Below are 27,383 nucleotides of genomic sequence, written 5' to 3' on the forward strand. Positions count from 1 at the left end.
GATCATTCAAAAACAGTAAAACGGCAATATGATAGAGAAGCCATCAAATTACGAAGGGGGAGATCTGAGCTCATGGGACTGACTGCCTTGGGTATAGTCTTATAGAAGAGTTAGGAAACCGTCAACCACACAACAGTACAAACTCTACGAAAGAACAAATTTGATTAAATGAATTATCATTTCATTGGGTATCCATGGTATTAAAACTATACTTATTTATGTTCAGCTTTAGCCAATCATGGCAGGATTGAACCATCCATATATACCATTACTTCATCCTGACATAACATCTCTCATTCGATACAGAATAACATCATTTCTCTACTTCCGCTCCTCATCCACAGCGGTATGGGGAGTGTATTGGCTGTCTGGCAGCATGTTCATGGCGTCCTCCTGGGCATCCAACTTGTAATTGGTGGCCCAGAATCCAACACCGCCAAGGAAGGCGAGTATAGCAACCACAGTGTAGTTCCAAGTCAAGAGAGGATCATCAGCAAGACCAATGAAAGCCTGACCAAGGGCAGACGAGAAGGCGTTCATCAGAAGAGACACAGCCTGCACGAGAGATCGCATGTTCTTCGGGGCCTTGGTGTAGGCATACTCAAGGGAAGTGATGGATGCAAGGATCTCGGAAATACCACCCATGATGTAGGTTAGGGCCTGGATCCAAACGGAGATGTTGGTGTGCTCGTGCTTCACCTCCAGACAGTAGTTGGCCTGGTTACCGCAAGGTCCCAACTTGTAGATGTAGTGTTGGGTGACCGCAGCAACAACCATGCTGAGGGCGGCCACAATGAAACCGGCCGTAATACGCTTCAGGGGAGTGAAGTGAAGACCCATCTTACGAATACCAGGGTAAACGAGATGATCGAAGATGGGGATGAAGATGATCAGTGCAATGGGGTTGAGGTTGTTGATGATGTCGTTGGGGACACCTCCAAGTTTCATGGTGGCCGCTTGAGATGTCAGGTTGTTCAACATCTGGTTGTAGGCGAGCCCTAGAGATGATCAGCATGTGCGAATGTAGCAGGGAGGAACTTTTCACGTACAGTAAAGGGGGTACCACAAGAACACTCTGCAGGCGAGCAGTCCGCGGCGAACTTCATCAACCCATGCATCATCGAAGTCCATCCACGCGGGCTTGTTGGCTCCGAGCTGGCTGGGCTTGGCAGCAGCCCAGATATCGGTACCGGAGGTCTTGAACCTAAAAATGAAGGTTAGGAGGGATAACACTGGGAATTTACAGGATGTAACTTACCATCGCACGGGGTTCAGTGTCCAGTGGCCCTTCATTGCTAACATCGACACTTTGAAAGCTTTGGGGTAGATTGATCCACCGGGAGGAGTGAGGATGTAGTGCTTCTTGCAGAGCAGCAATACAGCCGGACACAAACAGAACATGGCTGTGGGGAGCAGGTAAGAGAGCCAGAAACCAACATATCGCTCGGCGTAGACCATGGCGACCTGGCCCACGAAAGAACCGATATTGACCATCATGTAGAAGTACATGTAGATTCGAGAAACAGTGGCAGATGGGTCAACGATGACACGTTCACCGCTGGCAAGTGTCGTGACGTAGGGCCTGTCCTCGCGATATTGCTCTGCAATCAGGGGGGCGATGTTGGCCTTGAAACCACCAGTTCCTACACCCATGATAATCAGGCCAATAGAAAAGCATGCTATGGCTCCGTTGGGGCTGTCAATAACCTTGGGAATGGCGGAAATGATGAGAATGATGTGTCCAATGAGTGCGCAGGCAATTGCGGACATGATGGTACGGTACCGACCCCACCATTGATCAGCAACCATGGCACCAAAGAGAGGCATAATGTAGGACCAGAAAGAGTTGACTGTGCAAGGGGAGGCATATTAGCAATGAACTCAACCCTCGAGACCACCTCACTTACACAATGTCAATCCGGTAGAGGCCTGTTGGCCCATACCCAGAGCTCCGGGTGAATCGTTGCTCCAGTCGGAGACACCTGCAACGAGGGCACCAGTGGTAGATCCGGCGGGCAAAGGTCGCTGAATGAAATTGACAACTAGTTCATGTTAGCCATCCTATCCTCCCTCTCTCTCAAAGGTTGATAATCCATACAAACAGCAGTGGCACCGTAGTAGGAGAAACGCTCGCACAGTTCCACAAAGGCAACGCTGTATGCTGCTACGGGTAGTGTTCCGGCAATACGACGCAAAGTGGCCATTTCCTCCTCAGTAGGAGCGCTCTTATCCATGGAATCACCTTCGATTGACACTTCTCGCAGGGGAGGGGCATTGTCGATAGTTAACTCATCAACCACTGGGACTTTCTCATTGACACTGATATCGTGTGAGATTGCCTTAGATTTGGCAATCTCGGCCACATCGACAGGATCGCTGGCATTCATGATGGCGGTTCTGAGATCCAGAAGTATGGGAGATGAAACACGAAGGAAAAAAAGGAAAACCTTTTGGGAGGACAAGCTGAAGCAATTATATGGCCCATGGCGTGATTAGGTGATTAGCGGAACCGTTTAGCTATGGTTTCACTACTCATTTCCCACCTTTCCCGCATTCTAGAACCCGGGGCAATATCTGCATTGGGACGTGGCGGACGGCGGAAATGGCAAAAACCGTCAATAACCGGAAGAGACCCTGCGTCTCCCAGATTACAACTTAAGGCTGTTAGGATCTGTGCCTCCAATTGAGAGCTTCGGCCTCATCCGGGCCTGACCACTTTGGACGAGATAAGCAAAGTTCCAGGTTTGTTCGAAAAGCAAAAAGAGATCCCGGACGCCTAATGGGTCAACTAAACTTGGATCGTCCAATCAAATAGCTGATGTGGGCTTAGGCCCCCAGCTTCGGTATCCACTTTGTATCACTTAGCGTAACCTTAGCGTGTCTTGGCATATATCTTGGCACGGTTTGACCGAATATCTCCCCGCGCCATGCCGCTTGGCTGGCAGGTTACATTGTAACCCTGTCTTCTTGGCTACCCCGCCTACCCAATCAGAGCAAGGAACAGCAAGGAATAACTGATAACCGAGGTGCGATAACTGATATCCTTTGATATCCCGCATGCGGCCTCAGACCAATCAGAGAACTCAACCACTCTCTCAATACCCTCAATAGCAAAAATGCGGGCCCTCAACTGATTAGGCTCAGGGTCAAATTGCCACTACTTCCCCCCTGGAGAAGTGAGACATGGTGTGATTGGACCTGGTGATATTGCCATCAATTACCTGACTCTTTTACAAACTCCGTTCGCGCATTGGCGACCTCTTGGACCGTCGGTGTCCCGGAAATCTTATAACCTCATGACTATCGAGCTGACTACCAGTCTTCCCCTTGGTCTCATGAGATTAGGCGTCTTGATTGACCTTCCTAATTCCTTCTAGACTATCCAGCATATCCTCAGATATTCCAACGATAATCATGTCGCATGTCCCTCTGGCTACTCCGTACTCTCTACAACATACTGATAATATCCGGACCGAACAATCGCTTGATTCTTCCAAATGTCGAGCTTGGCATATCTCTGAACCCTGGTGGTTTTGAGGTGAACAGTGATCACCCAGCCGATCGATATATCGAACGTGTTCATCGGTTCGACGCTAGAAATTTGGAAGGTGTCGTGATACTCACGCTCGAACTTCACAACTGATTCCTGGATTATTGGGACGTTCATCAATGTCACTGCCTCGCTCACTTTGACACGTTCACCGCTTCGCGCAGGTCCCAAGTGGCCACACTCCAGGCACCCTTGCCCGCTTACTCTGCATTGACCACCGGATCCTTGTGCATTCTAACAACTCCTTTTTGATTGGACGATAACATCACATATGGGGGTCATCTGTGGCACTGCTTACACCGAGGCAAACTGGCTTAGTCTGCCTTGTTTTGAACAGATATGCATCCGATCGCGTGACCATGCATACCAGCGTTATTGCATTGTCAGACTATGATTGGGACCGTGCAGGCTTGGTCGCCTTTGAAGGGATCGTGAACAACATTTTCTTCAACTACTCCCAGTAAAGCATCTAGTAACTTTCCTCTCTTCTGTTAACCCTTTTCATCGTGTCTTTTCAAGTTTCCCCAGCGCCGACAACTCTACCGAAATTCATCCCACACCTAAAATGCGCAAACTCAGCCCAATCTCCGAATATTTCCAGATGGCATGGGGGTGGCCATTGCGCAATATCTCTCCCCACGTTCCATTGCGGCGATTTGAGCCTGGGGGCATTGGGGCGACAAATATAGCAGCGTCCCGCGATCATCGAATTGAGAAACCGACACGATATTGCAAAGGCCTGTACGGAGTAGATTAGGCCAAGATGACGGTGTAACAGAGGGTATTTCCATAGACACTTTCCTTTAATTGCGATATATTTCAATATCTACCAAGATCTATCTATCGTGTTGATCATTTTTAATGTAAATGTTCTTAATATTCCCTCTCGCGCCTCTCATTTCAATCCGTCATCGAAACTATCACGAGTCAACTAACACGATGCCAAATTCGAGGATGCGGGCGCCATTGGCCCTATCTACAACGAACGAGAAATCCTCCCTCCTCGACACTCCTATCAGCTCCAGGAACAGTTTCCTCTGCATCCTTTAGGCTCCTGTGACGTCGAGGAATCATCTGAGGGGTGTCATGGTAGCTGGCCGATAAGCAAATCATCTCACATCAGCTCCTACAGTACTCATGATATCCCCGAAAAAAGGCTCATACTACCTCAAATTATACCGACACACCCGCACAAGGAAGCAATCTTCGAAGCCCGATCGATTTGATCAGGATCTCAGCCCCAATTCGACACCGGTTTGTCTCGATGGCCCCTTTCCAATATTAGTCGAAATTGGACTCAGCTCACCAAGATCATCAAGATCATCGCTGGTCCCATCCCAGGCTGCACCTATGTCTCTAGCATAGCGGCTCCGTACAAAGAACCTGAGCTATAGATCAAGCTAACGTCTCTGTCCCGACCACACCTTACTATGGACCGCGGGTCCCTCCCAAATCGTCTTGCACAGTGGCCTGGCTTCCTTTCAAAGAGACTGTCACCCCCTGTCAGTGCGGCCTAGGACAAGGTTTTAGTGAAATCAATCCGGGTGCAAGTTTGTCCGTGTGATCTGAGGTGGTATCGGAGTAGGGATTTCGGTTAAAGCTTATATCTAGCCTTGACCCTCACACGCCGATCTTTCCCAAGCTACGCCCAGAAAGCCAAACCAGACGTTCCTTTCTGATCTTATCCGCCATCTTACTACCATGGCATTCCCTTCCTAGGCATCTTCTACGGATCTAACGTTCTCCGGGTGTTCTACGGGATCCTGGAAAACTCCGGATCTAAGTCTTTATATTCATACTACTTGTCATTTTTGTATGAGCAGGACCCCAATGCAGAGGTTGGATATCACATAAATTGGCCACAATGGGGTAACAAACACTCGTTGATGGATTTTTTCATCGATTATGGTGCCCTCTTGCCTGATAATCTTCTCCAGGATAGTTATGACCAGATCACGGCGCCTCCTGCTGCGTTCCATATTTGTGTGGGAATGCAAGTGTGTCAGGCCAGGAGCTTGACGAGTTATGATTGTATGAATTACACAATATTTAAACTAGCTAGCACTATTATTTTGGGATTTGGATTAAGTCTACAGGGTTGTGCTCGTAAAAGATAGGTGGTTATAAATGATATTGGCAAATTTTGGGCGTGAATCTATCTTCCAGCAAAATATGTCATCAGCACCAACTCCCAGGTCATCTCCAGCTCGCCGTCACAGTGGCCGTAGTTCCAGAACATCCAGTCGGCACTGTATACGACCGGTTAGGATCACTTTCCCACGTCACAGCCGAAGATCCACTCGTCTTCTTGAGGAATTTATACTGGAAGGTTGTTCCGACAGGGAGGGTGATAGTGCCCTGCCACAAGGGGTTGGACGTAGTGTAGCCGCTTGCAGACAGTGCGATGGCTTTACTAGTGTCCCAGGTACCAAGTTGGCTGATCGATCCTGAGACGTAGATATCTTGGCCATAGGAAGTGGTCACAAGCTCCTTGAATAGAACTGACAGAGCGGTAGCTTGGATACAGCCCGCCCCCGTAGTGGTTGTCGTCGTAGCAGTGGTCTGAGTCGCGGTGACGGCTGTGGTACTAGGAACGGATGAGCCGCATATTCCGCTGTTGCTCACGGAGGAAGCGAGAACAAGAACCCGTGGCAACCCGGATGCCATTGGCACGGCGATATTACCGCTAGCATCTACTGTTATAGATGTGCAGGTGTACAACTCCATCAGCTTGGCGCCTGATGAGTATCCGCTACCACTTAAAGACAATGTGTAGGAGGATCCAGATGATCCGGCATTGGAAAGTACCGTTATAACTGGCGAGCTGCCCGACCCCTTCTTTATGGCTAGCGTATGGCTGTCTTGATAGAAGGGGATGTTCTTGTAATATGTCAGTCCTTTTCATCAGCTTTGCTTTTACAATACATACCTTGGTCGTAATATAGCTAGAGTCTGCCGCGACCGCGGCTTTGCGGATCTTGTTTGTAGTCGCAATATACTTGTACAGCTCTGTTGTGGTAGAGTATCCCGACAGCCAGATAGCTTCACGGTTGGCTGGGTCACTTCCACCGCTATAGTGTTGCTCCTGGCCAGAATATACAATGGGAATACCATCTGATAAAAAGATGAATGAGATCACATTCTTGGCCTGGGAGTAGTCACTTGTGTAGCTATAATCAAAGATGGTTAGTATCAGATATCTCTGAGAACTTCAAATGTCTCACCTCGGGAAACGTGGGTTGTCGTGATTCTCGATAAAGTTGCCCAGCAGAGTTGGATCTGCACAATCGGATGCCACAGTGCCGATCATGTTGTACAAATCGCTAATGCTGCCACTGGAAGATTGGAATGCACGTAGTAGTGGGTAATAACTGGACGGTTAGCTTTTCTCTAGGAAACTGCATGGCAGTCATCTCACATAGGATAATTCAAGACACCGTCAATGTACTTCTGGTAGTCGCAGGTGTAAGCTGGATCTCCATCAAAGACCTCCCCGACAGCATAGACGCCTGCAGCAGTATTAAAGCCAGGCCAGAAAGACTTCTGGACATGCTTTACGGTATCGACGCGTAATCCATCAACTGACAATGTTAGATCGGATTTTTACATAAACCATTAGACTTACTGGAGTACTTAGACACTAAATCTCCAATCCAGTTGTTCCACAGTGTCTGCACTGAGCTCTGCGTTGTGTCAAGATCTGGCAGCGAGACAATGGTGTCACCAAGCCAACAATTCTCGACATTGGACTGATCGTTGTAGTTACTGATCAAACAGTAGGAATGGAAGTAAGAGGAAGAACTGAAGGGAGTGAAAACACTATAATCCACAGTATTTCCAGGTCCAGCGTAGCCCTGTTGGCGTGTTAGAAAGGTTTTATCTCATTGATCAAGATAACATACCATGTGGTTTGCCACAACATCAACCATGAGATACATGCCTCGCGCGTGTAGTGCCTTTGAGAGTGCCAAGAGGTCATCGGACGTGCCATGATTTGGATTGACATTGTATCTAGTGAAGTTGGTGAGCAGAATCCCAGCACAAACCGTTTAATAACCTTACATATCTTGCTGCCAGTATCCATGATAGGACGTCCCATCACCGGTGTTTTGCGGGAGCTGTTTAGTCACAGGAGTAATCCAAATGGCAGTAAAGCCCATTCCCTGGATATAATCCAACTATTTATCAAGTCAATATGGACACTCTGAATGAGGTATTGGATGCATACTTGGTTGATAATACCCTGCCAACTACCACCGCAATAAATCTAATACGCGGTATTAGTGTATGGATTGAGTATCTAGGAATAGAAAACGCGCATACTCTGTCGTTAACATTACAGGTTGCAGTTACTGAATTGTCACTGCGTCCGAAGCGATCCGTCAACAGGAAATAGATCGATTGACTGCGCCATTCTGCGGGTGTCAGGCCCATAGCCACCTGCCATAGTAATATGGTTGCTGTAAATATGAGATTCTTCATGCTTGCGGCCATGAAAAAACACAGGGCTTCATGTGTTATCGAGACTGGGGTTCTTAGATAAATCAACGGGGGGAGCAGTCAGACCCGATTTATAGCTTCGACTTGCATGCTGCGCATTACACTCATCTCATCAGGATCAGCATAAGATAGACCTTTGTTTGGCAAGACACACTAGTATAAGCTTTACGTGGTTTCAATCCAATCGGTTAAATACATCAAATGTAAAAGTTCCAAATTCCTTGAAGTCTACTCCGCTGGACCGAGGTGTCAGTCAACACACCGGGGGGAAAGCGGATAATTCTGTAGCAAAACAGGCAGCTCCGAAATTGCAGGATACTAGTGATACTAGGCCCTGCGCCAGTCTTGAAGAGGTCCATGTCTCCGGAACTTTGCCTTTCTACGGGATTGGTTATGGTTCCACATCTTCAGAACACTATGGAAGACAAGAAATGTCACATCACACTTACATGTAAGCCATTTCCCACTAGAGCGCTAATTCTCAGACAGGCCTAGCGTGCTGGTGACGGAGATAATTCAACGGGCTGATTGGTGGCCATCAAGCCACGCCCCCGGATTCTGCAGTGAAGATGACAGGGGGCGGAGATTCAACGGGATCAAATATCGGAGATGAAGACTCGGCATCTTCTAGAGGTAATTAATGCTTGATTCAAATATGGTCGATCTAAGCGATTGGGATGGAGATCAACGATCGGATAATAAGACCTCGCATGTGTCTCGGGAGATATTCGATCCGCCTGCTGAAGAAAGTAATGATGGACCTAAAATTTGCAGAATCCAGAATGAAGCTCTTCACTAAAGCTGGAATTAGATTCCAAGCTAACAAGATTGCAGCAGGGAAATGCCGATCTTTGTCCGAATAGCATTTCTCCGAGACTGCCGAGGCTCATTTTCTCTGCAATAGTTTGCCATATCATGCAATATCATGCAAGCTTCATGCAAGTTCTACGCAAGTGCATCAATCCATTTTTGAGTCGCGACCGAATGCATTTTCAAGTGGCTCAAGTCCTCTGCAGTACCTGCGCCCCCTATAAAAAGCAGGTCTGACCCCCCGACGATGATTCCAAACCAACTCACTTTCTAAACCTATCATGGCTCCTCGTTTTTGGACAGCGCTTTGGGCGCTTACTCTTGGCCATTCTGTCGTCGCCGCACCGCAGATATTGGCCCCCCGTGCGACAGGTAGTTTGGATACCTGGTTGGCGTCTGAAAGCACGGTGGCAAGACAGGGTATCCTAGATAACATCGGATCGGCGGGTGCTTATGCTGCGAATGCAAAGCCGGGAATCGTACTCGCCAGTCCGAGTACATCTGACCCTAACTGTAAGCTATTCTATGGCTATTTCTCAAATTTAAAACTAACTGAATCTATAGACTATTATACTTGGACTCGCGACTCGGCCCTGGTGTTCAAAACTTTGGTCGATATGTTCAAGAACGGCGACAGCGCTTTGCTAGATCTTATTGAAGAATATATCAATGCGCAGGCCTATATCCAGACCCTATCGAATCCTTCTGGGGATCTTTCTGGGGGCGGTGGATTGGGCGAGCCCAAGTTCAACGCCGATGAGACAGCTTTCACCGGCTCTTGGGGTCGCCCCCAGCGTGATGGACCAGCCTTGCGAGCCACTGCATTGATTTCGTTTGGCCAATGGCTTATTGTATGAAATTTGAATCTTCTTTATTTTACATGGCTAATCTATTTAGGATAATGGGTACACCACCTACGCGGCCAACATTGTCTGGCCCGTTGTGCGCAACGATCTCTCCTATGTTGCCCAGTACTGGAATCAGACCGGATTTGGTTAGTATAACTCAGACTTTTGCTATTCACGTGGCTGATACCCTACAGATCTATGGGAAGAAGTTTCCGGCTCATCATTCTTTACCATCGCCGCTCAGCACCGCGCCTTGGTAGAGGGAAGTACGTTTGCAAGCCAAGTCGGGTCCTCATGTTCATACTGTGACTCTCAGGCCCCGCAAGTCTTGTGCTTCCTACAGTCTTTCTGGACTGGATCTTACATTCTGGCCAACTTTGGTGGTGGCCGCTCTGGCAAAGATGCCAACACCCTGCTTGGCAGCATTCAAACCTTCGATCCGGAAGCAGGATGCGATGACACCACATTCCAGCCTTGCTCCGCCCGTGCACTTGCAAACCACAAAGTTGTGACTGATTCTTTCCGATCGGTCTACTCTGTTAACTCTGGTATTGCTGCGGGCAAGGCTGTTGCTGTTGGTCGATACCCAGAGGACTCGTACTACAGTGGTAACCCTTGGTACCTGTGTACCTTGGCTGCAGCTGAGCAGTTGTATGATGCTATATACACGTGGAACCGTATCGGTTCTTTGACAATCACCTCTGTCTCTTTGAGCTTCTTCAAGGATTTGTATGGCTCCGCCACTACTGGCACCTACTCCTCGTCCAGTGATACGTATGCCTCGATCGTGAGCGCTGTCAAGGCATATGCGGATGGATATGTTAGCGTTGTGGTATGTTGTATCAATATCGATTATTGAGTACCCTGACTAATAAATATCTCAGGAAAAATACGCTCCCTCCAGTGGCTCCTTGTCCGAGCAATACTCCAAGTCAGATGGCTCACAGCTCTCAGCTCGTGATCTGACCTGGTCATACGCAGCCCTCCTTACCGCCAACGAACGTCGAAATGCCATTGTTCCTGCGCCATGGGGCGAGACATCTGCCAACAGCGTCCCTGGCCAATGTCAATACACTTCGGCTATTGGTACATTCAGCAGTGCAACAAACACCGCCTGGCCTAGCACTCTGACTAGTGGATCAGGCAGTGGAACCACTACTGGAGCAGGAGGGGTTACCACCACCAAGCCTACTACCGCCACGAAGACTACCTCGACGACCACAGCATGCACCACTCCGACCGCCGTTGCAGTGACATTCAACGTGATTGCCACGACTACATATGGAGAGAACATCAAGCTTGCTGGATCTATCTCTCAGCTTGGTTCCTGGTCCTCAAGCAGTGCTATTGCGCTGAGCGCTTCCTCGTACACTACGAGCAACCACCTGTGGTTTGTGACTGTGACACTTCCAGTGGGTACTAGCTTTACCTACAAGTTTATCCGAGTGGCAAGTGATGGCACTGTTACATGGGAGAGTGACCCGAATCTGTCGTACACCGTTCCCGCCACGTGTGGTACCACAGCTGTCACGGTTAGTAATACCTGGAGGTGATAACGTCTAGGGAAGATATCCAACGCAGTTGGAACTAGAAGTTAAGCTTTCTTTGCTTCTCGTTGCTTTGGCAGAGTTTTAGACACCTCTGTTGCAGATCGTGTTTTGGCCATTCTATAGGACTAGAATAAGAGCATGACAATGAAGATTTACATTACTGGTCGCATTTAACGAAGCTCATTATTGATAGATTGGTTTATCCCGGCTGTTGATTATGGCACACTTCGTCGCGTTTTTACTACAAGGAATGCTATTTCTAGATTCCATTCTAATCTTATTGATCATTAATCCGATGTAATTGTAGTTCCGATGTATGGAGTCTAGATTTGATGGCGCGCAATGAACAGCCCGCTGAATGACGCCAAAAGCGAACAACCAAGGGAAACAACTATAGCATGTCAGTGGAAGATACTCAATAGAACAGAATTCACGAACTCACGATACGTATGCTTAAGTCCCGCGACATAACATGCCACTACAATCTCCCGCAGCTGGCCACCTAATTGTGCGATATAATTGGTGTCAGCCATCGCACGTTGAATAACCTAGATCAATTAGCACCAAAACCAAAGACGCCCCCCACAAGAAGGTACTTACCTTCTCAGACCCAGGCCCGTGAACATTTAGCCTCAGCTGCCGCTGGAACTCCATCCCCAAAACGGAATTGGATGTAGTCACGCCAGCCGTCATGGAGAATCCCACAACAAGCATATACCCCGCCGTCGCCATGGCGATTTCCTCAACCGGTAGCATAGCAGACATGGCAATAAATGAGGACGCCCCTGCGATTCCCGTCCCAAGTCCGCCAGGGAGAATAAACAGCGACTCCCAGAAGCCGCTGTGTCCATCCCAGCGGAGGTAGAGGAGGACGTAGGAAGTGCCGGCAACCAGGCCCGCGAGAACGAGGAGGATTTTGAATTGTCCCGTGCGCCGGATAAACATTCCTGCTAGTAGTCCGCCAAGAGTATTTCCTACCACTGCTGGAATGAGATGCACGCCCGCTGCTGTCGTTGATGCGCGCTGGGTGACTTGGAAATACAGTGGGACGGAGAACATCATTCCCAGTTGCGCGGTGATCTGGAGTGCGCCGATTGTGTATGCCATTGCGACATTGGTGCGTCTGAGAATGCGGAGGTTGAAGATTGGTTCGCGGGCTACGTAGGCTTCCACGAGTACAAAGGCGATTAGGAGTGATACTCCGGTGCTTGCCAAGAGGACTGTCCACCATGAGCTCCATGGGAAGGACTTCCCGCCTTGGTCGAGGAGTGTGGTCATTGCGACAATAGATGATCCTAGCAGTGCTGTTCCGAGGAAATCGACTTTGGCGAGTTTGCTTTCCTTGGAGGTGGGTTGTGGCTTCTCACTGACGTTCAGTTTCACAATCACGAGAGCTGCAGCTAGAGCGAGGAATGGAGCTTGGAGGATGAACAACCTAAAAATTTGGTGAGAAATTAGATGCAACTGTCAAATACGTGCAAACTCACCATCTCCACCCGATGGTATCGCTCAGCCAACCACCTAACGGGCCTCCTAGACTGCGTCCAAGTGTCATGGCGATATTCACGTATGCTCTCCAGGTAGCGACCTCGCGCTTGGGCACAATATCTGTGATGATGATGGAGCTTATGGTCATGATTCCAGCACCGCCCATCCCGCTGATCGCGCGCCCAAAAATCACCACCCACATGTGGGTTCCGATGCCACTATACGTGGTTAGAATCTTTTTTACCGGCCGCTGGGTGAGGACTTTCCCTACCTCAATATACAGCCAACTGCAAATAACAGGTATGATAGCAGCAGCATCGGCTTGCGACCGTAGATATCACTCAATTTGCCATACTGGATGACAATTAGACAATGAAATCTCTAGTGTGGGCTTCTCACTCACCATCGGTTGTGCAGCACAAAGACCCAACGTATACCCCGTTGATAGCCAACTAGCATCGCGTAGACGATTAAATTCAGAAGAGATGCGGCCTGCCGCGGCCATGACAAGTGTCGCATCGGCATTGGAAATAAATTCACCTATAATCGATTAGATTTCTGGTCTTCGTGCATGACCAATTCTCCTACCAAGCAGAAGCACCGCGATAATTGTCCCAACACCGGGCAATGCCTTGAGCTTAGAATCTGTGTCAGATCGCGGGAGTAATGGACTCTCTTCGTCTTGGGTATTCGCATCAATGCCCTGGGAGGCGATGGTACCTGGAGGCACCGACTCCACCGTACTGCTTTCTATAGCCATGTTCTAAAATTGAAGAAAATTCAAGAAAATTCGATCAGGGGAATTCAAGGCGACAAAAATTATTCCAGGTTCAAGGTCTCAAGCTAAGTTGTGCTCATTGGAGTTGTAAAGCACGCCATAGCCAATATCGACAGGGATCCACTTTTATACTTCCAACTTCCGTTTGACGCCGTGACCAGGGAGATTGTAGGAGAGTTTGGACTTCAACGACGCGATTGCGATGATAATACCAAAAAGGGCAAAGATCTCCATCTGGGGTGACATATTGACCTGTGAAACGACAAGTTATATTTAGAACGAGTTGCACGCACCAGAGCCATTCTCCGCACCTCCCAGAAAACGACCCCACCTTGGCTCTTTGAACATCCTCAGTACCCCCAACCAAATCAACATGTCGGAAGATCCATACTACGATCTCGGTTCCTATCAACTGCTCGTGAAGACAAGCTCTCCAGAATGTCAGTTATGGTTTGATCGCGGATATCGTTGGGCCCAGGGCTTTAATCATGGAGAAGCGGCCCGTTGCTTCAGGAAAGCTATTGCACATGATGAAACGTGTGCCATGGCATATTGGGGTCTTTCCTATGCCCTAGGACCAAACTACAACAAGGCCTGGATTCGATTTGATCGCTCTGACTTGCTTAAAACGACCACCGAAGCCCGGCACCTTCTTCAGAAAGCCCAAACATACACTACCCAAGAAACGCCGGTGGAATTTGCTCTAATCGAGGCACTGAAGGCTCGATTCCCACGATCCGAAGTGTTACCTGAAGATCTTGGCTCCCTAGATCTAAGTTACGGGGAGGCTATGCGTCCGGTGTATGAAAGGTTTTCGGATGATTTAGATGTCGCCGCTCTCACAGCAGAAGCCTTGATGTGTTTCACTCCGCGTGGCCTATGGAACCTCGACACCGGAGAGCCTACCGGCGCTCATACTGTACTGGCTCGTGAGATAATTGAGAGGGCGATGACACTTCCAGGGGGCGCAGAGCATCCCGCGTTATGCCATCTCTATATTCATTTGATGGAAATGTCCCCTTACCCAGAAATCGCATTGCCGGCAGCCGATCGGCTACGCTTTTTAATGCCCGAGGCATCCCATATGCTACATATGCCGACACATATCGATATCGCTTGTGGCGACTATCGTAGAGCCGTGGATTCTAATCACCAAGCCATGCTTGCCGATGACAAATTCTTTGCTCGCACAGAAGGAACCAATCTCTACAAGTTATACCGGGCGCATAACATCTATGTGAAGCTGTATAGTGCCTTGATTTCTGGCCGCTTCAAAGAAGCGCTTTCTGCAGCAAATCGTCTGCCTGGAATACTCACCACTGAGGTGCTTTCTATTTCTAGCCCTCCCATGGCAGATTGGGTCGAAAGCTTTCTCGGTGCGATTGTTCATGTTTTAGTCCGATTTGGTCGCTGGGAGGAAATTCTTCAAAATCTCCCGATACCCGAGGACAAGCAGTTGTACTGTTCCACAACAAGTATGATCTATTACGGCCGAGGTATTGCACTTGCGGTACTTGGTCGGGTTGATGAAGCAAAGCTTGAACAAGCTAAGTTTGAGACGGCGAGGGCTCTCGTGCCGAGAACCCGTCTTAGTAGCCTGCCAGCTCTAGAGGTCGATGTACTGAAAGTTGCATCGGCCATGCTCCAGGGCGAGATTCAGTACAGAGAGGGAAATTTCGAGGTTGCGTTTCGCAGTTTGCGAGAGGCCGTTGCTCTGGAAGATGGTCTCCCTTATTCTGACCCCCCGCCTTGGATGCAGCCAACCCGGCATGCGTTGGGTGCCCTGCTCTTAGAACAAGGCCATACTGAGGAAGCAGAGCTAGTATACCAAGAGGATCTTGGTCTAAGCGATACCCTACCCAGGCGCAAGGCAAGATTGAATAATGTCTGGGGTCTTCATGGTCTTCATGAATGTTTGACGAAGACCGGGAAAATCAGAGAGGCCAAAGTCATCGGTATCCAGAAAGAACTAGCCTTAGCTTCTGCAGACATCCCCATTGCTGCTTCATGTTTCTGCCGTCTTTCTAGTTCACAGGGAACAAATGGTCTCCAGTCGGACAAATCGAAATGCTGCGCCTGAAAGACTCGGAAAGTCGGGAAGTTGATATCTTCTACTGTCTGGTGAAATTCTAGTTTATAGGAAGTGATACCACGACTAGCCAGTATTTCGCGCTTCTTGAGTAGGAACTTATTGGTTGCATTGGATCCCGGATCTCTTTCGTTTTTGTAACAATCGGTCAACTTTATATATACAAACCCTCTAAATTCCGACCGATATAAACAGTGTAGAATGTATATTAATCAAAAAATCTAAATAATGCCTACCAGTTCAAAATATCAAGTGGATATACGACGACCTCGGAATGCAGTCCGAGCTTCGATCCCCTAGAGACTGTAGGGCTTATTAATCTAATTATTCATACGTCAATAATATCCGAGGTACATTTTTTTGCCTTGGCTATTCAATTCTTCGTCTTACTGATTGTTTGTAATATAATCGCATTGAGGATGTCTTACTAAAAAAATGCGCCGGTGGGCTGTAAATGCTGGGGAAAGCCCACCGGCCCCACATATTCCCCCTCCTTATATATCACGTCAGTAGCAAGACTTCTATACTTGATCATCCTCCTAATCTCAAATCAATCTCAGAACCTCTATCTCTCGCCATGTCTTCCGTCAAATCATTTCGCCAACTCATCGGCATCCCCCCTTCCACTGCCTCCACTAGTGATTCAACTCTGATCATCATCGACGCTCAAAACGAGTACGCCACAGGTCTTCTCGCAGTTGAGAAAGTCGCCGAATCTCGCAAGGTCATTGCCAAACTGCTCGAGAAATACCGACAGGGCAACGGCAAGAATATCGTCCACGTCGTGCACGAAGTGCCTGCCGGTGCACCTGTTTTCACTCCTGGCACTACTCTTGCGCAGGAGTTCGAGGAGCTCACGCCTAAGCCAAACGAGAAAGTGGTCACGAAGAACTTCCCTAGCTCTTTTGCTAAGACCGATCTGCATGATTACTTGCAGGGACTAGGAGAAGTGGGCCAGAAGACTGTACTAGTTGGCTACATGTCGCACGTTTGCGTTTCTACTACCGCACGTGCTGGAAGTGAGCTTGGCTATGATGTACTTGTTGTGCGTGACGCGATAGGCGATCGCCACATTCCTGGTGCGGACGCGGACACTGTCGTCTCCGTGGTGCTCAGTGAGTTGGGCGATGGTTTTGCCACAATTGTCTCTGAAAGTGAGATCAACTAGACACCGGTCTATTTCATATACAACTTACATGAATAACTCAATGATCTTGTCTAAATTGAAACGAACACGCCATTTCCAGTAAGTAACATCTTCCAATTCAACTTAAAGAGACTCCTCACATTGTAGAGTAGTCATGCGAGAAATGCGAGGCATGAGTTGATTCCACCAGTCTATGTAATGAGAAAAAGCAGTTTGATGATCAGATTAGCTTTCTTCAAGGCAGAAATTTCCCATTGACTCAATTCCACCAATTCTCGTCGGTTTCCAATAATATTCCACATTGCGAAATCCAATCGGTACTGCTGGGATCATGCGATCTATCTCTTCTAGAAAATATCAAAAGCCGTCGAGCCAATTCCGGATTCGAGCTAGCATCCCAAAGATTTCTCTCGTCCGGCATGGGGAACTGTAGATCGGAGAGGCGCAAAACTCGACTATCAGACTCATCGGGTTCTCCCAAACAACTCCCCCTTCCACAAAGCCGAGAGACTTTGTATAAGGCCAAACCAAACCTTTTGATTTCTTCAACCCCTACCCACATGCAAGTAAGGGACTCCACGTTTCGGTACCTCGTAAGCATATTGGGGTAGTAGAAGATGTTGTTTCGCAGGCAGGTAGCGACCAGAGCGGAAATGATTTGACGATCAGACACATTCACGACCAGGCCGAGGTTAAGTTCGAGACCAGCCGGGGTCGATAATAATGAAAATATAATACAAAGAAGGATGCCTTGGTAGGTTGCAATCGGCCATCGTGAAATCGGGCTGTCTAAACCTTCATCATCATATTCTCCTTCCACCGGCGATCGTGCCCAATTGTCCTATGAATCAGCGGTCAATAGATTGAAAGGATTATGCTTTTGAGCTACTTACCTGCTGTGCTGAGATCGCTAGTTTTAGTTTGGAATGTAAGTTCCGAGCACCTTCTTGCGCCGCCGGGCTCCCACTGACCCAGAGGCCGATCATGATCACCGCGTGAAGCAGCGATTGGGGCTCGTCAGCAACACTGAAGGTATGTCGATGCAGAATTGGCCATTGTTGATGAAAATGAGTGAAGTAAAGATGTACGTAATGGTCAACTTGGGCGATATTCCCAATTGAAGTATTGATCTGATCTGAAGTATTGATCCCATCATCTCCATCTCCACTACCGTACTCCCAAAGTTCTTCTTCTAGATCTGGTTGAGTAGGCTCGAGGTGGACCGGATTATCAAAGATACACAAATGTCCCTTTGAGGAACATTCTGTACACGGCGAACCTCCCTGACATCGTGCTTTGACCATCCGACACCTTGTGCAGGCCTGTGTGGCGCGAGCGAGAGACCGCCCGGGATCTTCATGATCGCGACGAATATGACGCCGAAGACTGTCGCTGTATAGGTTTCCACGATTAGATAAGACCTCTCTAAAGTTCACAGGTCACTCTACCTGCGAGAAAAGACGCGGCCACATATTGAACAGGTGCGAAGATGACTTCCACGGTGTTGCGCCTCGTGGCGTCGGAGATGTTCTTTACGACGGTAGCTCGAGGTACAGCCGGGGACTTGACATTGAAATTGGGGCATATTCAAGCACTAGAGAGCTGAAATGAAAAATTGCCGTGTGAACATGGACAAGGACTATATTCAAGCCCACCGGATGCAGCCCACCGGACCAGAGTGGAGCGGATGTGGCAAAAGTGACCAATCATTTTCTCGAATCAGAGCCCATTAAGGCATTTATGCCTAAGGTATCAGGCAGTCAAGATGAAGTTGCTGCCTTAGGATCAATATAGGAAACACATAGCCTACAAGGAAATCACTCTACGTTGGCGAAGTGTACAGTTTACTGGATGAACGATGCAACATAGATATTAATCTGAGGCTATTTTCTCATGGTGTAGCTTGTATGAATTTAAAGTACAGTACATGAAATTACCGTAAATATAACCCCTACGTGTACTCAGATTGTGCGTGCATTTCGCATGCACGGTATAGCTCTAACATTATATTATATTATATTACATTACATACATGTATAAATCCAAAACAGGTATCCTATGACGGACAGATCTAGACTAAGATACTCTGAGATAAGTCTGAGGCAGTGGAATTTGGACACCGAGGATAGAGAAATGATCAACTAGCTGTATATTAGTTAGACGTCTGAGGCCACTGGGGATGAACACCCTAGTTTCTTATATCGTATCTTGTTCATCTTATTAGGAATCTAAAATTCAAATGCCAAAGGATGTATGTTCATTCAATATACAAATCCCGCTATTGTCCACTCAGACTACATTTCTAGGAGATACAGTTTGCTCCAGTTCGCGCGATGACCCTTTCGTTGATGCCCTTTCCAGCGAGCCCCTGGAGCTAGCTTCCCCACTGCGTAGCATCATCGTGTCTGTTCCCTCGCGGTCCTGATCACCAGGATCAGAATAAGAGCGCTGATTCGAGACACAGGAAAACCGGTTATTGAGTATGACAGAGTGGTCACGGCGATTCACCACACTGTTGTTAGGAACAGGCTCGTTTTCGGACAAGAGAATGATCTCTACCGGGTGGTCTCGGATAGTAGGCACTTTAAACCATTTATAGAAGCAATTCAGGACGGGAATAGACAGCCCGTGAATGACGATGGAAAAGAAGACAAGCCAATATACCACTAAAATCAAGTCAGTACACATTGTTATTAGGCAGAAAGATATCATACCCGGTATCATGGCTGCAGTCAAGTTGTTGATCTCTGTATCGCTCTCTCCGGGGTCTGGTAACAATCGTCGCGCATATTCGACATATGAGATAGCGCCAACTCCTAAAACTAGTAAGTACTGCCTGCACTCAACACAAAAAATCAACATCTTGTCTGGATGACACACCAATTGGGGCAAAGTATCCCATAAACAAGGCCTCCTTCCAATTTTCGCAGACCTTAGGCATGAATCGATATCCCATCATGATCGCCGGGATCCGACGGAATACCAAGATCAAAAATCCGAGCCCGACCAGTCGAGCGATAGTGATGCCATTCTGAGTAGGCATGTGAAGTTGGTCCCACGGCATGATAGCACCGAGGAACATGAAGGTTCCAATGTTCAAGATGTTTTCGATTGTGGAATTGAAGGAGTCATGTCTCTCTTCGACTTCAAAGTGATAGGACCCATCCCAGTTCAATGCACAGCCGGCAACAAAGCAGGCAAGAGTCTCGTCAGAGCCAAAGCAGCCACAGGTACCGACAATAAACAACTGCAAGATATCTTAGCATATGCTGCACTGTTTCTCAAGAATACTTACACCCATCGCAACAGGATATGAGAAGAAGCTCTCCTTGTCAACCCAACGTCTGTTTATATCATTAGCCAGTCTCTTGAGCCAATAGCATAAATTTACATACCTTTTTGAGGCCAAGTTCAAGGCTTTCCGGCTCAGGAACCCGACCAGCACACCATACCCAGCGCCCATGACCAGCATGTACAGCACTCCCTCAACAGCCCAATGCGCCAAAGCTCGACCAACATCCCCACCCAATCGACCCGTATCCGGCTCGCCAATCCAATCTCGACTCTGTTTCCCGAGACCGGCTTTGACTATCTCCGTACCCGGGGTATCGGCATAACGAAGAATAGCAATAGAGAGAAGCAGAAATGGAAACCCGAACCCGTCATTCCCACCTGCCTCAGCTGATATAAATTCTCGAAGATGTCGTCGGACATATTGATCTGCGAAAGGGCCCTTGGCGATAGCCTGGGAGAGAACGGGGTCGATGCATATGACACACGATCCAATGATGAGAGAAGTCAGCTACGTAAAGATTAGTGGGAGTATGTGTTAAATCAGCGAAGGTAAAACTCACAAACGATAGGTTAGGGATCAATAGTTTTATACATGTGGATGTCATCAGCCACTGGATCGTCATCAATGGGAGTAGGCAGATGGTGAGTTCGACCAAATGAAGCCGAATATATCGTTTCGGCAGCTCATAACCGACTTTGACCATAGCAATGCCAATCACCAATCGAGTTAATCCCTAGCATATTTAGCTTGATGTTTTCCTTTGCGGCGGAAAGACTTACATAGGCAATGTCACCAATGTCACCACCATCGCTGTCGGTATCTCCTCCCCACTGACTGACATTAATCAACTTTGCACCGAAGGGTCCTATAATAGCCCCAATCATGAAAGACGGTACTGAATATCATCAGCGACCGATACCCGATAGGACTGAGGGACGACATACAAGCTTCACCGAGGTACCATCTTTGCTTGATTTTCACAGCGATAAACCCGAAGATCAAGACGTATATTCCTAAAACTATTAATCAGAGGGAAATTTAAATATGGCACGTCAGGTCTTACCTGATAATGAAAGTACAACATTAACACTACTAATATCCAGGATGGGGTGCAGCATCATGTTCCCGCAAGCGCAGAACTGATGTTATGAACAGAATACAGGATGGTGATGCGGGCATTTGTAAATCGCGCGAATGCCGACATGACGATTTCCTTGAAGAATGCTCCCTTCTTCGTGTCTGAGTTTACTATTCGAGGTCTCTTATCTTGCTGGCCTCATCCGCAGCTTGCATACATCCCGGAGCAAGGGATATGCTCTATTGACGCGTCATATACACATAGGGAGCAGTTAGCGATAATTCTCGCTCAGGAACATATCCAACTGGATCGAATAAATCGAATGAATGATATAACACCTATTCTCACAAAAAGCTTAGGACGAAACGTAGGGGACAAAATGATATGCGTGTGACTCCCTAGATACCCAATAGATGAAAGCCACAACAGTAGATTGAATTTATACCACTAGACACTTGAGCCCTATCTTGTTGCCACAATTAAATATCTTGCTGCCTGACATACGTGTGAAAAAGCATTTGATCAATACAAAAGTACCTTGTGCTGCGCCACCCCCATTTCCCCTTCAGACCGGCCCACCCGAGAAGGTGGGAGGTCGAAACATTTCCGAGTCAGGGGCTAATTTACCAGAGAGGAAAACCGGCTTCTAGGCCTCATTTCTAAATGTAGCAGAGAAATACATCGCATGTTCAGTGCACGGAGTCCGGAGTATGTATTTGCATGGTCTATAATCATCAACCCTGCAATCAAGGGCCAGAATGTTCCAGTTTTAGAACAAGGGATAATAGCAGGGATCACTCCTAAATATATCATATTTGTAACAAATATTTCAAACGATGGTAATATCACACTATGCTAATGTCTTCTAGAAGGTCTTGGCTCGTCCTATAAGTGGAGCATCTAGGTCCCCCTGATACTCAGATATAGATAGCATCGAGTATAGCATGAGATTTATGTGCTGTTCATCACGTTGTCATCTAGATTCCTCGAACTAAAGAACAAAAGAAAAGAACGCATGTGCCCAACTTGAAACATCGTGGAAGCCCCCTTTTTTTTTTACCAAAGCGCGGATCATGATGTTCTGTGTAAATGCCTCATAGCTTTATCACGCGATTTAGAGATATGAGATATTTTACCAGCACGCAACAATTTGGAACAAAGAATATAAATGCAAGACAGTCTGGCTAGTTAATCAGTTTTCCAGTTTGAATCTACATATTTAAATATTCACATATTCACATATTTCATTGCGTCATGGGTTCTATAGAAGGATTATCCAAGCAGCTTTCGGACCAGGCGAATGACTGCTCTTATGTCTATGGCACCCGATTTGCCACAAGGGCCTTGCCATCGCATCAGCTTCCAGATGGAGGGATGCCAAAGGAGGTGGCGTACCAGATGATCAAGGATGACCTGGCCCTGGACGGTCAGCCAATATTGAAGTGAGTATATTTCTCAAGTATGCGAAAACTATACTGACATATTATGCCATATAGTCTCGCTAGTTTTGTGACCACGTACATGGTAGGTCAACTTCTCATCTTTTGCTTGACCAACGCTAACACTACAACAGGAAGATGAAGCCCTCAAACTACTCGCCGAATCATCAAACAAGAACATCATCGACCACGAAGAATACCCTAAATCCGTCGAAATCGAACACCGTTGTCTGAACATCCTCGCCGACCTATTCCACTCGCCAGTCTCCAATGGAAATCCAACCGCCTTTGGCACGTCAACTATCGGATCTTCCGAAGCCATCATGCTCGCAATGCTGGCAATGAAGAAGCGTTGGCAAATCAACCGCCAAGCTCAGGGGAAAGATGCCTCCAAACCAAACATCATCATGAGTAGCGGCGTACAAGTCTGCTGGGAAAAGGCAGCCAAATACTTTGACATCTCCGAGAAGCTAGTCCCATGCACGGAGACGCGATACGTAATTGACCCAGTTCAAGCAGTCGACTTGGTCGACGAGAACACTATCGGAATCTGCGCGATCCTCGGCACTACCTACACGGGCCAGTACGAAGATGTACAAGCTATCAGTGAGCTTCTCCTTGAGAAAGGTCTGGACACGCCCATTCATGTAGACGCCGCCAGCGGTGGGTTCGTGGCTCCGTTTGTGAACCCGGATCTAGTGTGGGACTTCAAGTTACCCAACGTCGTCTCGATCAATGTCTCTGGGCATAAATACGGACTTGTAAGTACATTCATTAATCACGGCCAACTCCAATACCAGCAACACATACTAATCTCCACAGGTCTACCCCGGAATCGGCTGGGCCCTCTGGCGATCATCAGAGTACCTCCCTGAAGACTTGGTCTTCAACATCGACTACCTAGGCGCCGAGCAACTGAACTTTACGATGAATTTCTCCAAGCCAGCATCCCACATCATAGCCCAGTATTACCAACTCATCCGACTCGGTCGCAGCGGCTACACTAGTATCATGAGAAACCTCACAAAGACAGCCGACTACCTCACCAGCCAGCTACAAGAGCTGGGTTTCATACTCATGAGCGAAGGGAATGGGAAGGGTCTACCAGTCGTGGCATTCAGATTGAGTCCATCGCAGAACGTCATCTTCGACGAATGGGCGCTTTCGCGGAAACTGCGCGAAAGGGGATGGATTGTACCTGCTTACACTATGGCTGCTGATTGCCAGGAAATGGGGATGATGAGAGCTGTTGTCAGGACGGATTTCAGTATGGGACGGTGTGTGAGTCTTGTGCGGGATGTGCAGGATGCCCTAGGGGATTTGGCGGGTATGGAGATTCGGAATATTCAGCGGTATCAGGCGTGAGTATACTTCTTTTGAGCTTGACTGTCGGGGGATCTCTGCTAATATTTGTTATTTGACAGGTTGGTTCAGAGTTATGTTTCGATTTCCAAGAAGAAGTGGACTTCGTCGCGGATTCTCAGTCAGGAAATGGGGAAAGAGATAGAGGGAATTTGAGGATTTGAATTGGCTTATTGTTTTATAGAGTAATATAGGTTACAGATTTTACTTGTTTTCTAATGAATTTTTAGATGCGTCGAAATGCATGAGATCTGTATCGTAGGAAGAAGCGCGATAGGTATCTAGGGGATACCATGATAAGAGTAAATTGAATGATCCTTTTGAGGGCATATAGAGGCTTTATTCTTTCTCTGACAAATGTATTTTGATAAAAAGAGTATCTATTTGGTCATGGGAGTGGAGTTTGAGGAAGAGAGGAGCAGAGACAACATCACCGGGCATCACGCGCAGTCATTAAAATTAGGGGATATATAATTCATGAGAACGTCGGAAGGTTGACAGACAAGTTGGCATCCCAATCCCACAACTCTGGGCCAGTGTAATCCAATCCGTCAAACCAACCGCCTAGATCCATTGGCTGTGAAAGGTCAGCATAGCCCTTGAGAAAATCCGAGGAACTATAACTTACCGTAAAATCACTAATGTCAGTCGATAGAAGCGATGCAGGGTCAATATCGCTCGGTGTAGCCGAGGCTGGGGGTGTCTCCGAAGGAATAGAAGCCTGAACAGGGACGTTAGGCATGGTAGACACACAGCTATAAGCGGAGATACCAACCTGAACGGGGCGATGATCAACACTATTCTTAGCCTCCTGATATGTAAGACCATTCAAGATCGCTCTGCCAATGCGAACGGACCTCTTTGAGGCCGTATCAACATTACACAAAGGATCCTCACCCTTGACCCGCGATTTGACTGAAGCGAGGATTATATTCAAAAAGAAAAAAGGCTTACCCCCCTTCCCACCGGGACCAATGCGTCTCCCAAAATTATCAGCGGTACGTTCGACAGCCTGCATCATCACGCCTTGCTGAGACTGGATCATGCTCATGAGCACGCTGGAGTTGACACCATCCATCCCGGATGTAGCAGACGTACTCATTTCATTGGCTTGGAGGGACAGTTCCACGCAGGCGGTGATTGCGGCGTGGAATGTTTCATCGCGGAACATCCCGCTGCCCAGCTGGGTGATGTGCGGGTAGAGGATGTCGTCTGTCGAGGAGGGGAGTTCCATCTGGGAGAGAATTCCGAGGGATTCTTCGAGGCAGATTTTGCGGGAGTAAGAGCATTTGGGTAGGCGGGCAACACTGAGGGAGAAGGGGCGGTGGAGAGCGAGGAGGAATTTGCGCATGATGAAGAGATGTAGGGATTGGGCGAATCGGTGACGTGCTGATTCTCCCGGAGCGATACCCGGGGCATTATCGTCAAATAAGGATGATGCATATTGCATGGAGCGGGAGAGTTCATCACCCATTCGCAGGGCGTCGTCGTAAGATAGATTAAATCGGAGACTGTTTATTTTTTTGGCGATTCGATAGCGTAGTGGAAGGGTCTTGGTAAGGAGAGATTGGTAGAAATTTTGGGTATAAAGGGCAGTGCTGAGTGGAGCAGGATTATTCTCCATGTCCTGTATCAAGTCTGCATCGTCCCAGTTGGACGGTGGGTCGCAGTCGCATTCGTCTAGGTCAACTGAGGGCGGAACACCGCGGTCGAGAGAGATTTTGAGGTCCAGCTCGACGATAGTGGCCCAAAGGCGACGGCGCAGTTCAGAGTAGAATGGTCGAGCCTTGCGGAAGCGAGTCGGATCACGATGCAGACCCATTGTCGTCGCAGACCGAATCAGCGACCCGGCTGAGGCCCAGGCTACATCTCCATCACTGGCAACTCCGAGGCGAGCTACCAGAAGAAGGGTTTGGGTCTGAAGCATTCGGAGGTCGATCTCTGGGCTAACAAATGTACACGAGATGTATGACTGGACAGCCATGATCCACTTCATGGCCGGTTTCTGGAATATATCTCGGTCGTCTTGACCTAGAGGTGGGACATAGAAACAACTGCCAGCAGCCATCACGGCAAGTAATTGCGCGACGAAAGCCATATCGACTGGCTGGGTGTTGGCCCAGTAATCAGCATACTGCCTCAAGAACGTCGGTGTGTGCAAGATTCGATATGTCGTCTCGAAAGTGTCGAGATACAGTTGAAGCAGATGATCTGCCACGTTTCGCTGGGGAACCATTTCATCCAGCTTGAAAGCCTGCTCGCGAAACTCGCGCTGATGATCCTGTGTCTCGCGTGACCAAAGCTCCGTCTTAAACTTTTTCATATCAGTGTACTCTTTATCTTTTTCCTCCCCGCGGCAATGACCACGGCGCATGAAGGTACCAATATCTTTGAACTATAAAAATTTAATTAGCAAATCAATCACAGAATACAATGAAGGATACTCACGAAAGAAATAGTAGTGGTATAATGGCTGCGACCGAAATAACGAGTCTTATTCTTCTTCCCACGGAAACTCCAGTCTGGCAAGAATCGCACGCGGTCGTCAACACCGACATTTTCGAAACTATTAGCAGTGCCGACTTCAGAAAAGACATCGGAAACCGAGGTCTCAGGCGTCTGTAGATGAGACGACTTGCCGAGCGAATTCTCCAGAACTCGCAACCGACTCCGGAGCTCGTGCAGCTCATCAGAATGACCACGCTTCGAAACGCGATTGGAAGTCGAATTCGGCCCCAATTTCGAGTCGAAGACGAACATCCCGCTTTTCCGGCCAGACTGCTCTTCCACACCACCATATGGTAATTGCGGGGGGGACATGCGTCGCTGAGCAGAGTCAGATACAATACCAGTTCCAGGCTGAGCTCCGACAAAGACGCATTGGGCTGTTGTTTTTGAGCGCACGCATTGCCCGCAGGGTAGAGAGCGGTCACATTTTAATTTGCGCTTGCGACAGACTGTACAAGACAGGGGCGGGCGGCGACGACGCTGTGGAGCGCGAGATTCATTTTCTACCTCTATCTCTTCATGATCTAGAGAGAGGTGGTCATGATGGTTTTCCATTTTGAGGGTAGTCGGGTAATTCTGATTTCAGATTGATTTTCTTTGTTCGTCGCAGCAAGTCTTTGCGACGGCGCTAGACATGGGTGAGACGTTGGTGCCTTGTCGGAGATGAGGGGCGCTTTTCCCGATTACCTGGCTACACATGTATTCCACGACGTCTTGGAAAATATGTGTCTTTGTGACAGTAATTGACAGATGGCCTTTGAAACTGTGAGACGAGGGCTCATTTGACATATATGTAGGTCTCGACCTTGAAAGCTCTTACTCGATGAAGAATGACCGAGCTCGGAGATACCTTTTCTGGTAATGGTGGAGTTAACCCCGAGAGATGCTCTGATTGATAAAACGAGTCAAGCTTTGCCAATGTGACTCATTGCGTATTCGGC

General features: G+C 48.0%; 10 protein-coding genes across 10 annotated transcripts; 4 read left to right on the forward strand and 6 right to left on the reverse strand.

Annotated features, from left to right (window-relative positions):
* Window positions 1-321: 321 nt before the first annotated feature.
* On the reverse strand, window positions 322-2,387 carry PEX2_048680 (uncharacterized protein; the record flags this gene model as incomplete). The annotated part of the gene is made up of 5 exons (XM_016742143.1): window positions 322-998; window positions 1,050-1,204; window positions 1,259-1,850; window positions 1,908-2,042; window positions 2,099-2,387. The coding sequence occupies 5 exons, from the start codon at window positions 2,385-2,387 to the stop codon at window positions 322-324; spliced, it is 1,848 nt and encodes a 615-aa protein (XP_016595221.1).
* A 3,359-nt stretch (window positions 2,388-5,746) lies between these two features.
* PEX2_048690 (putative alpha-amylase) lies at window positions 5,747-7,710 on the reverse strand (the record flags this gene model as incomplete). Its single annotated transcript, XM_016742144.1, has 7 exons — window positions 5,747-6,430; window positions 6,480-6,720; window positions 6,775-6,885; window positions 6,969-7,131; window positions 7,176-7,404; window positions 7,453-7,561; window positions 7,613-7,710. The coding sequence occupies 7 exons, from the start codon at window positions 7,708-7,710 to the stop codon at window positions 5,747-5,749; spliced, it is 1,635 nt and encodes a 544-aa protein (XP_016595222.1).
* Window positions 7,711-9,141: 1,431 nt separating this feature from the next.
* On the forward strand, window positions 9,142-11,261 carry PEX2_048700 (putative glucan 1,4-alpha-glucosidase; the record flags this gene model as incomplete). The annotated part of the gene is made up of 5 exons (XM_016742145.1): window positions 9,142-9,373; window positions 9,425-9,711; window positions 9,758-9,854; window positions 9,903-10,540; window positions 10,593-11,261. The coding sequence occupies 5 exons, from the start codon at window positions 9,142-9,144 to the stop codon at window positions 11,259-11,261; spliced, it is 1,923 nt and encodes a 640-aa protein (XP_016595223.1).
* Window positions 11,262-11,581: 320 nt separating this feature from the next.
* On the reverse strand, window positions 11,582-13,770 carry PEX2_048710 (Major facilitator superfamily domain, general substrate transporter; the record flags this gene model as incomplete). The annotated part of the gene is made up of 8 exons (XM_016742146.1): window positions 11,582-11,649; window positions 11,701-11,806; window positions 11,859-12,693; window positions 12,746-12,964; window positions 13,018-13,100; window positions 13,150-13,286; window positions 13,335-13,509; window positions 13,657-13,770. 8 exons carry the CDS (start codon window positions 13,768-13,770, stop codon window positions 11,582-11,584), a joined length of 1,737 nt encoding a protein of 578 aa, XP_016595224.1.
* Window positions 13,771-13,897: 127 nt separating this feature from the next.
* On the forward strand, window positions 13,898-15,604 carry PEX2_048720 (tetratricopeptide repeat protein; the record flags this gene model as incomplete). The annotated part of the gene is made up of 1 exon (XM_016742147.1): window positions 13,898-15,604. The coding sequence occupies one exon, from the start codon at window positions 13,898-13,900 to the stop codon at window positions 15,602-15,604; it is 1,707 nt and encodes a 568-aa protein (XP_016595225.1).
* Window positions 15,605-16,190: 586 nt separating this feature from the next.
* Window positions 16,191-16,781, forward strand: PEX2_048730 (putative isochorismatase family hydrolase; the record flags this gene model as incomplete). The annotated part of the gene is made up of 1 exon (XM_016742148.1): window positions 16,191-16,781. One exon carries the CDS (start codon window positions 16,191-16,193, stop codon window positions 16,779-16,781), a length of 591 nt encoding a protein of 196 aa, XP_016595226.1.
* Window positions 16,782-17,632: 851 nt separating this feature from the next.
* PEX2_048740 (uncharacterized protein) lies at window positions 17,633-18,064 on the reverse strand (the record flags this gene model as incomplete). Its single annotated transcript, XM_016742149.1, has 1 exon — window positions 17,633-18,064. One exon carries the CDS (start codon window positions 18,062-18,064, stop codon window positions 17,633-17,635), a length of 432 nt encoding a protein of 143 aa, XP_016595227.1.
* A 985-nt stretch (window positions 18,065-19,049) lies between these two features.
* On the reverse strand, window positions 19,050-21,176 carry PEX2_048750 (putative plasma membrane antiporter; the record flags this gene model as incomplete). The annotated part of the gene is made up of 9 exons (XM_016742150.1): window positions 19,050-19,426; window positions 19,475-19,576; window positions 19,641-20,007; window positions 20,056-20,104; window positions 20,156-20,562; window positions 20,615-20,788; window positions 20,835-20,950; window positions 21,000-21,068; window positions 21,119-21,176. The coding sequence occupies 9 exons, from the start codon at window positions 21,174-21,176 to the stop codon at window positions 19,050-19,052; spliced, it is 1,719 nt and encodes a 572-aa protein (XP_016595228.1).
* A 1,211-nt stretch (window positions 21,177-22,387) lies between these two features.
* PEX2_048760 (Pyridoxal phosphate-dependent transferase, major region, subdomain 1) lies at window positions 22,388-24,090 on the forward strand (the record flags this gene model as incomplete). Its single annotated transcript, XM_016742151.1, has 5 exons — window positions 22,388-22,575; window positions 22,630-22,657; window positions 22,707-23,333; window positions 23,395-23,933; window positions 23,997-24,090. 5 exons carry the CDS (start codon window positions 22,388-22,390, stop codon window positions 24,088-24,090), a joined length of 1,476 nt encoding a protein of 491 aa, XP_016595229.1.
* A 319-nt stretch (window positions 24,091-24,409) lies between these two features.
* Window positions 24,410-26,754, reverse strand: PEX2_048770 (uncharacterized protein; the record flags this gene model as incomplete). Its single annotated transcript, XM_016742152.1, has 5 exons — window positions 24,410-24,511; window positions 24,563-24,655; window positions 24,710-24,849; window positions 24,889-26,329; window positions 26,383-26,754. The coding sequence occupies 5 exons, from the start codon at window positions 26,752-26,754 to the stop codon at window positions 24,410-24,412; spliced, it is 2,148 nt and encodes a 715-aa protein (XP_016595230.1).
* Between the last annotated feature and the right edge of the window lie 629 nt (window positions 26,755-27,383).

Source organism: Penicillium expansum (genome assembly GCF_000769745.1).
Source record: "Penicillium expansum strain MD-8 chromosome Unknown contig159, whole genome shotgun sequence".
NCBI lineage: Eukaryota > Fungi > Ascomycota > Eurotiomycetes > Eurotiales > Aspergillaceae > Penicillium > Penicillium expansum.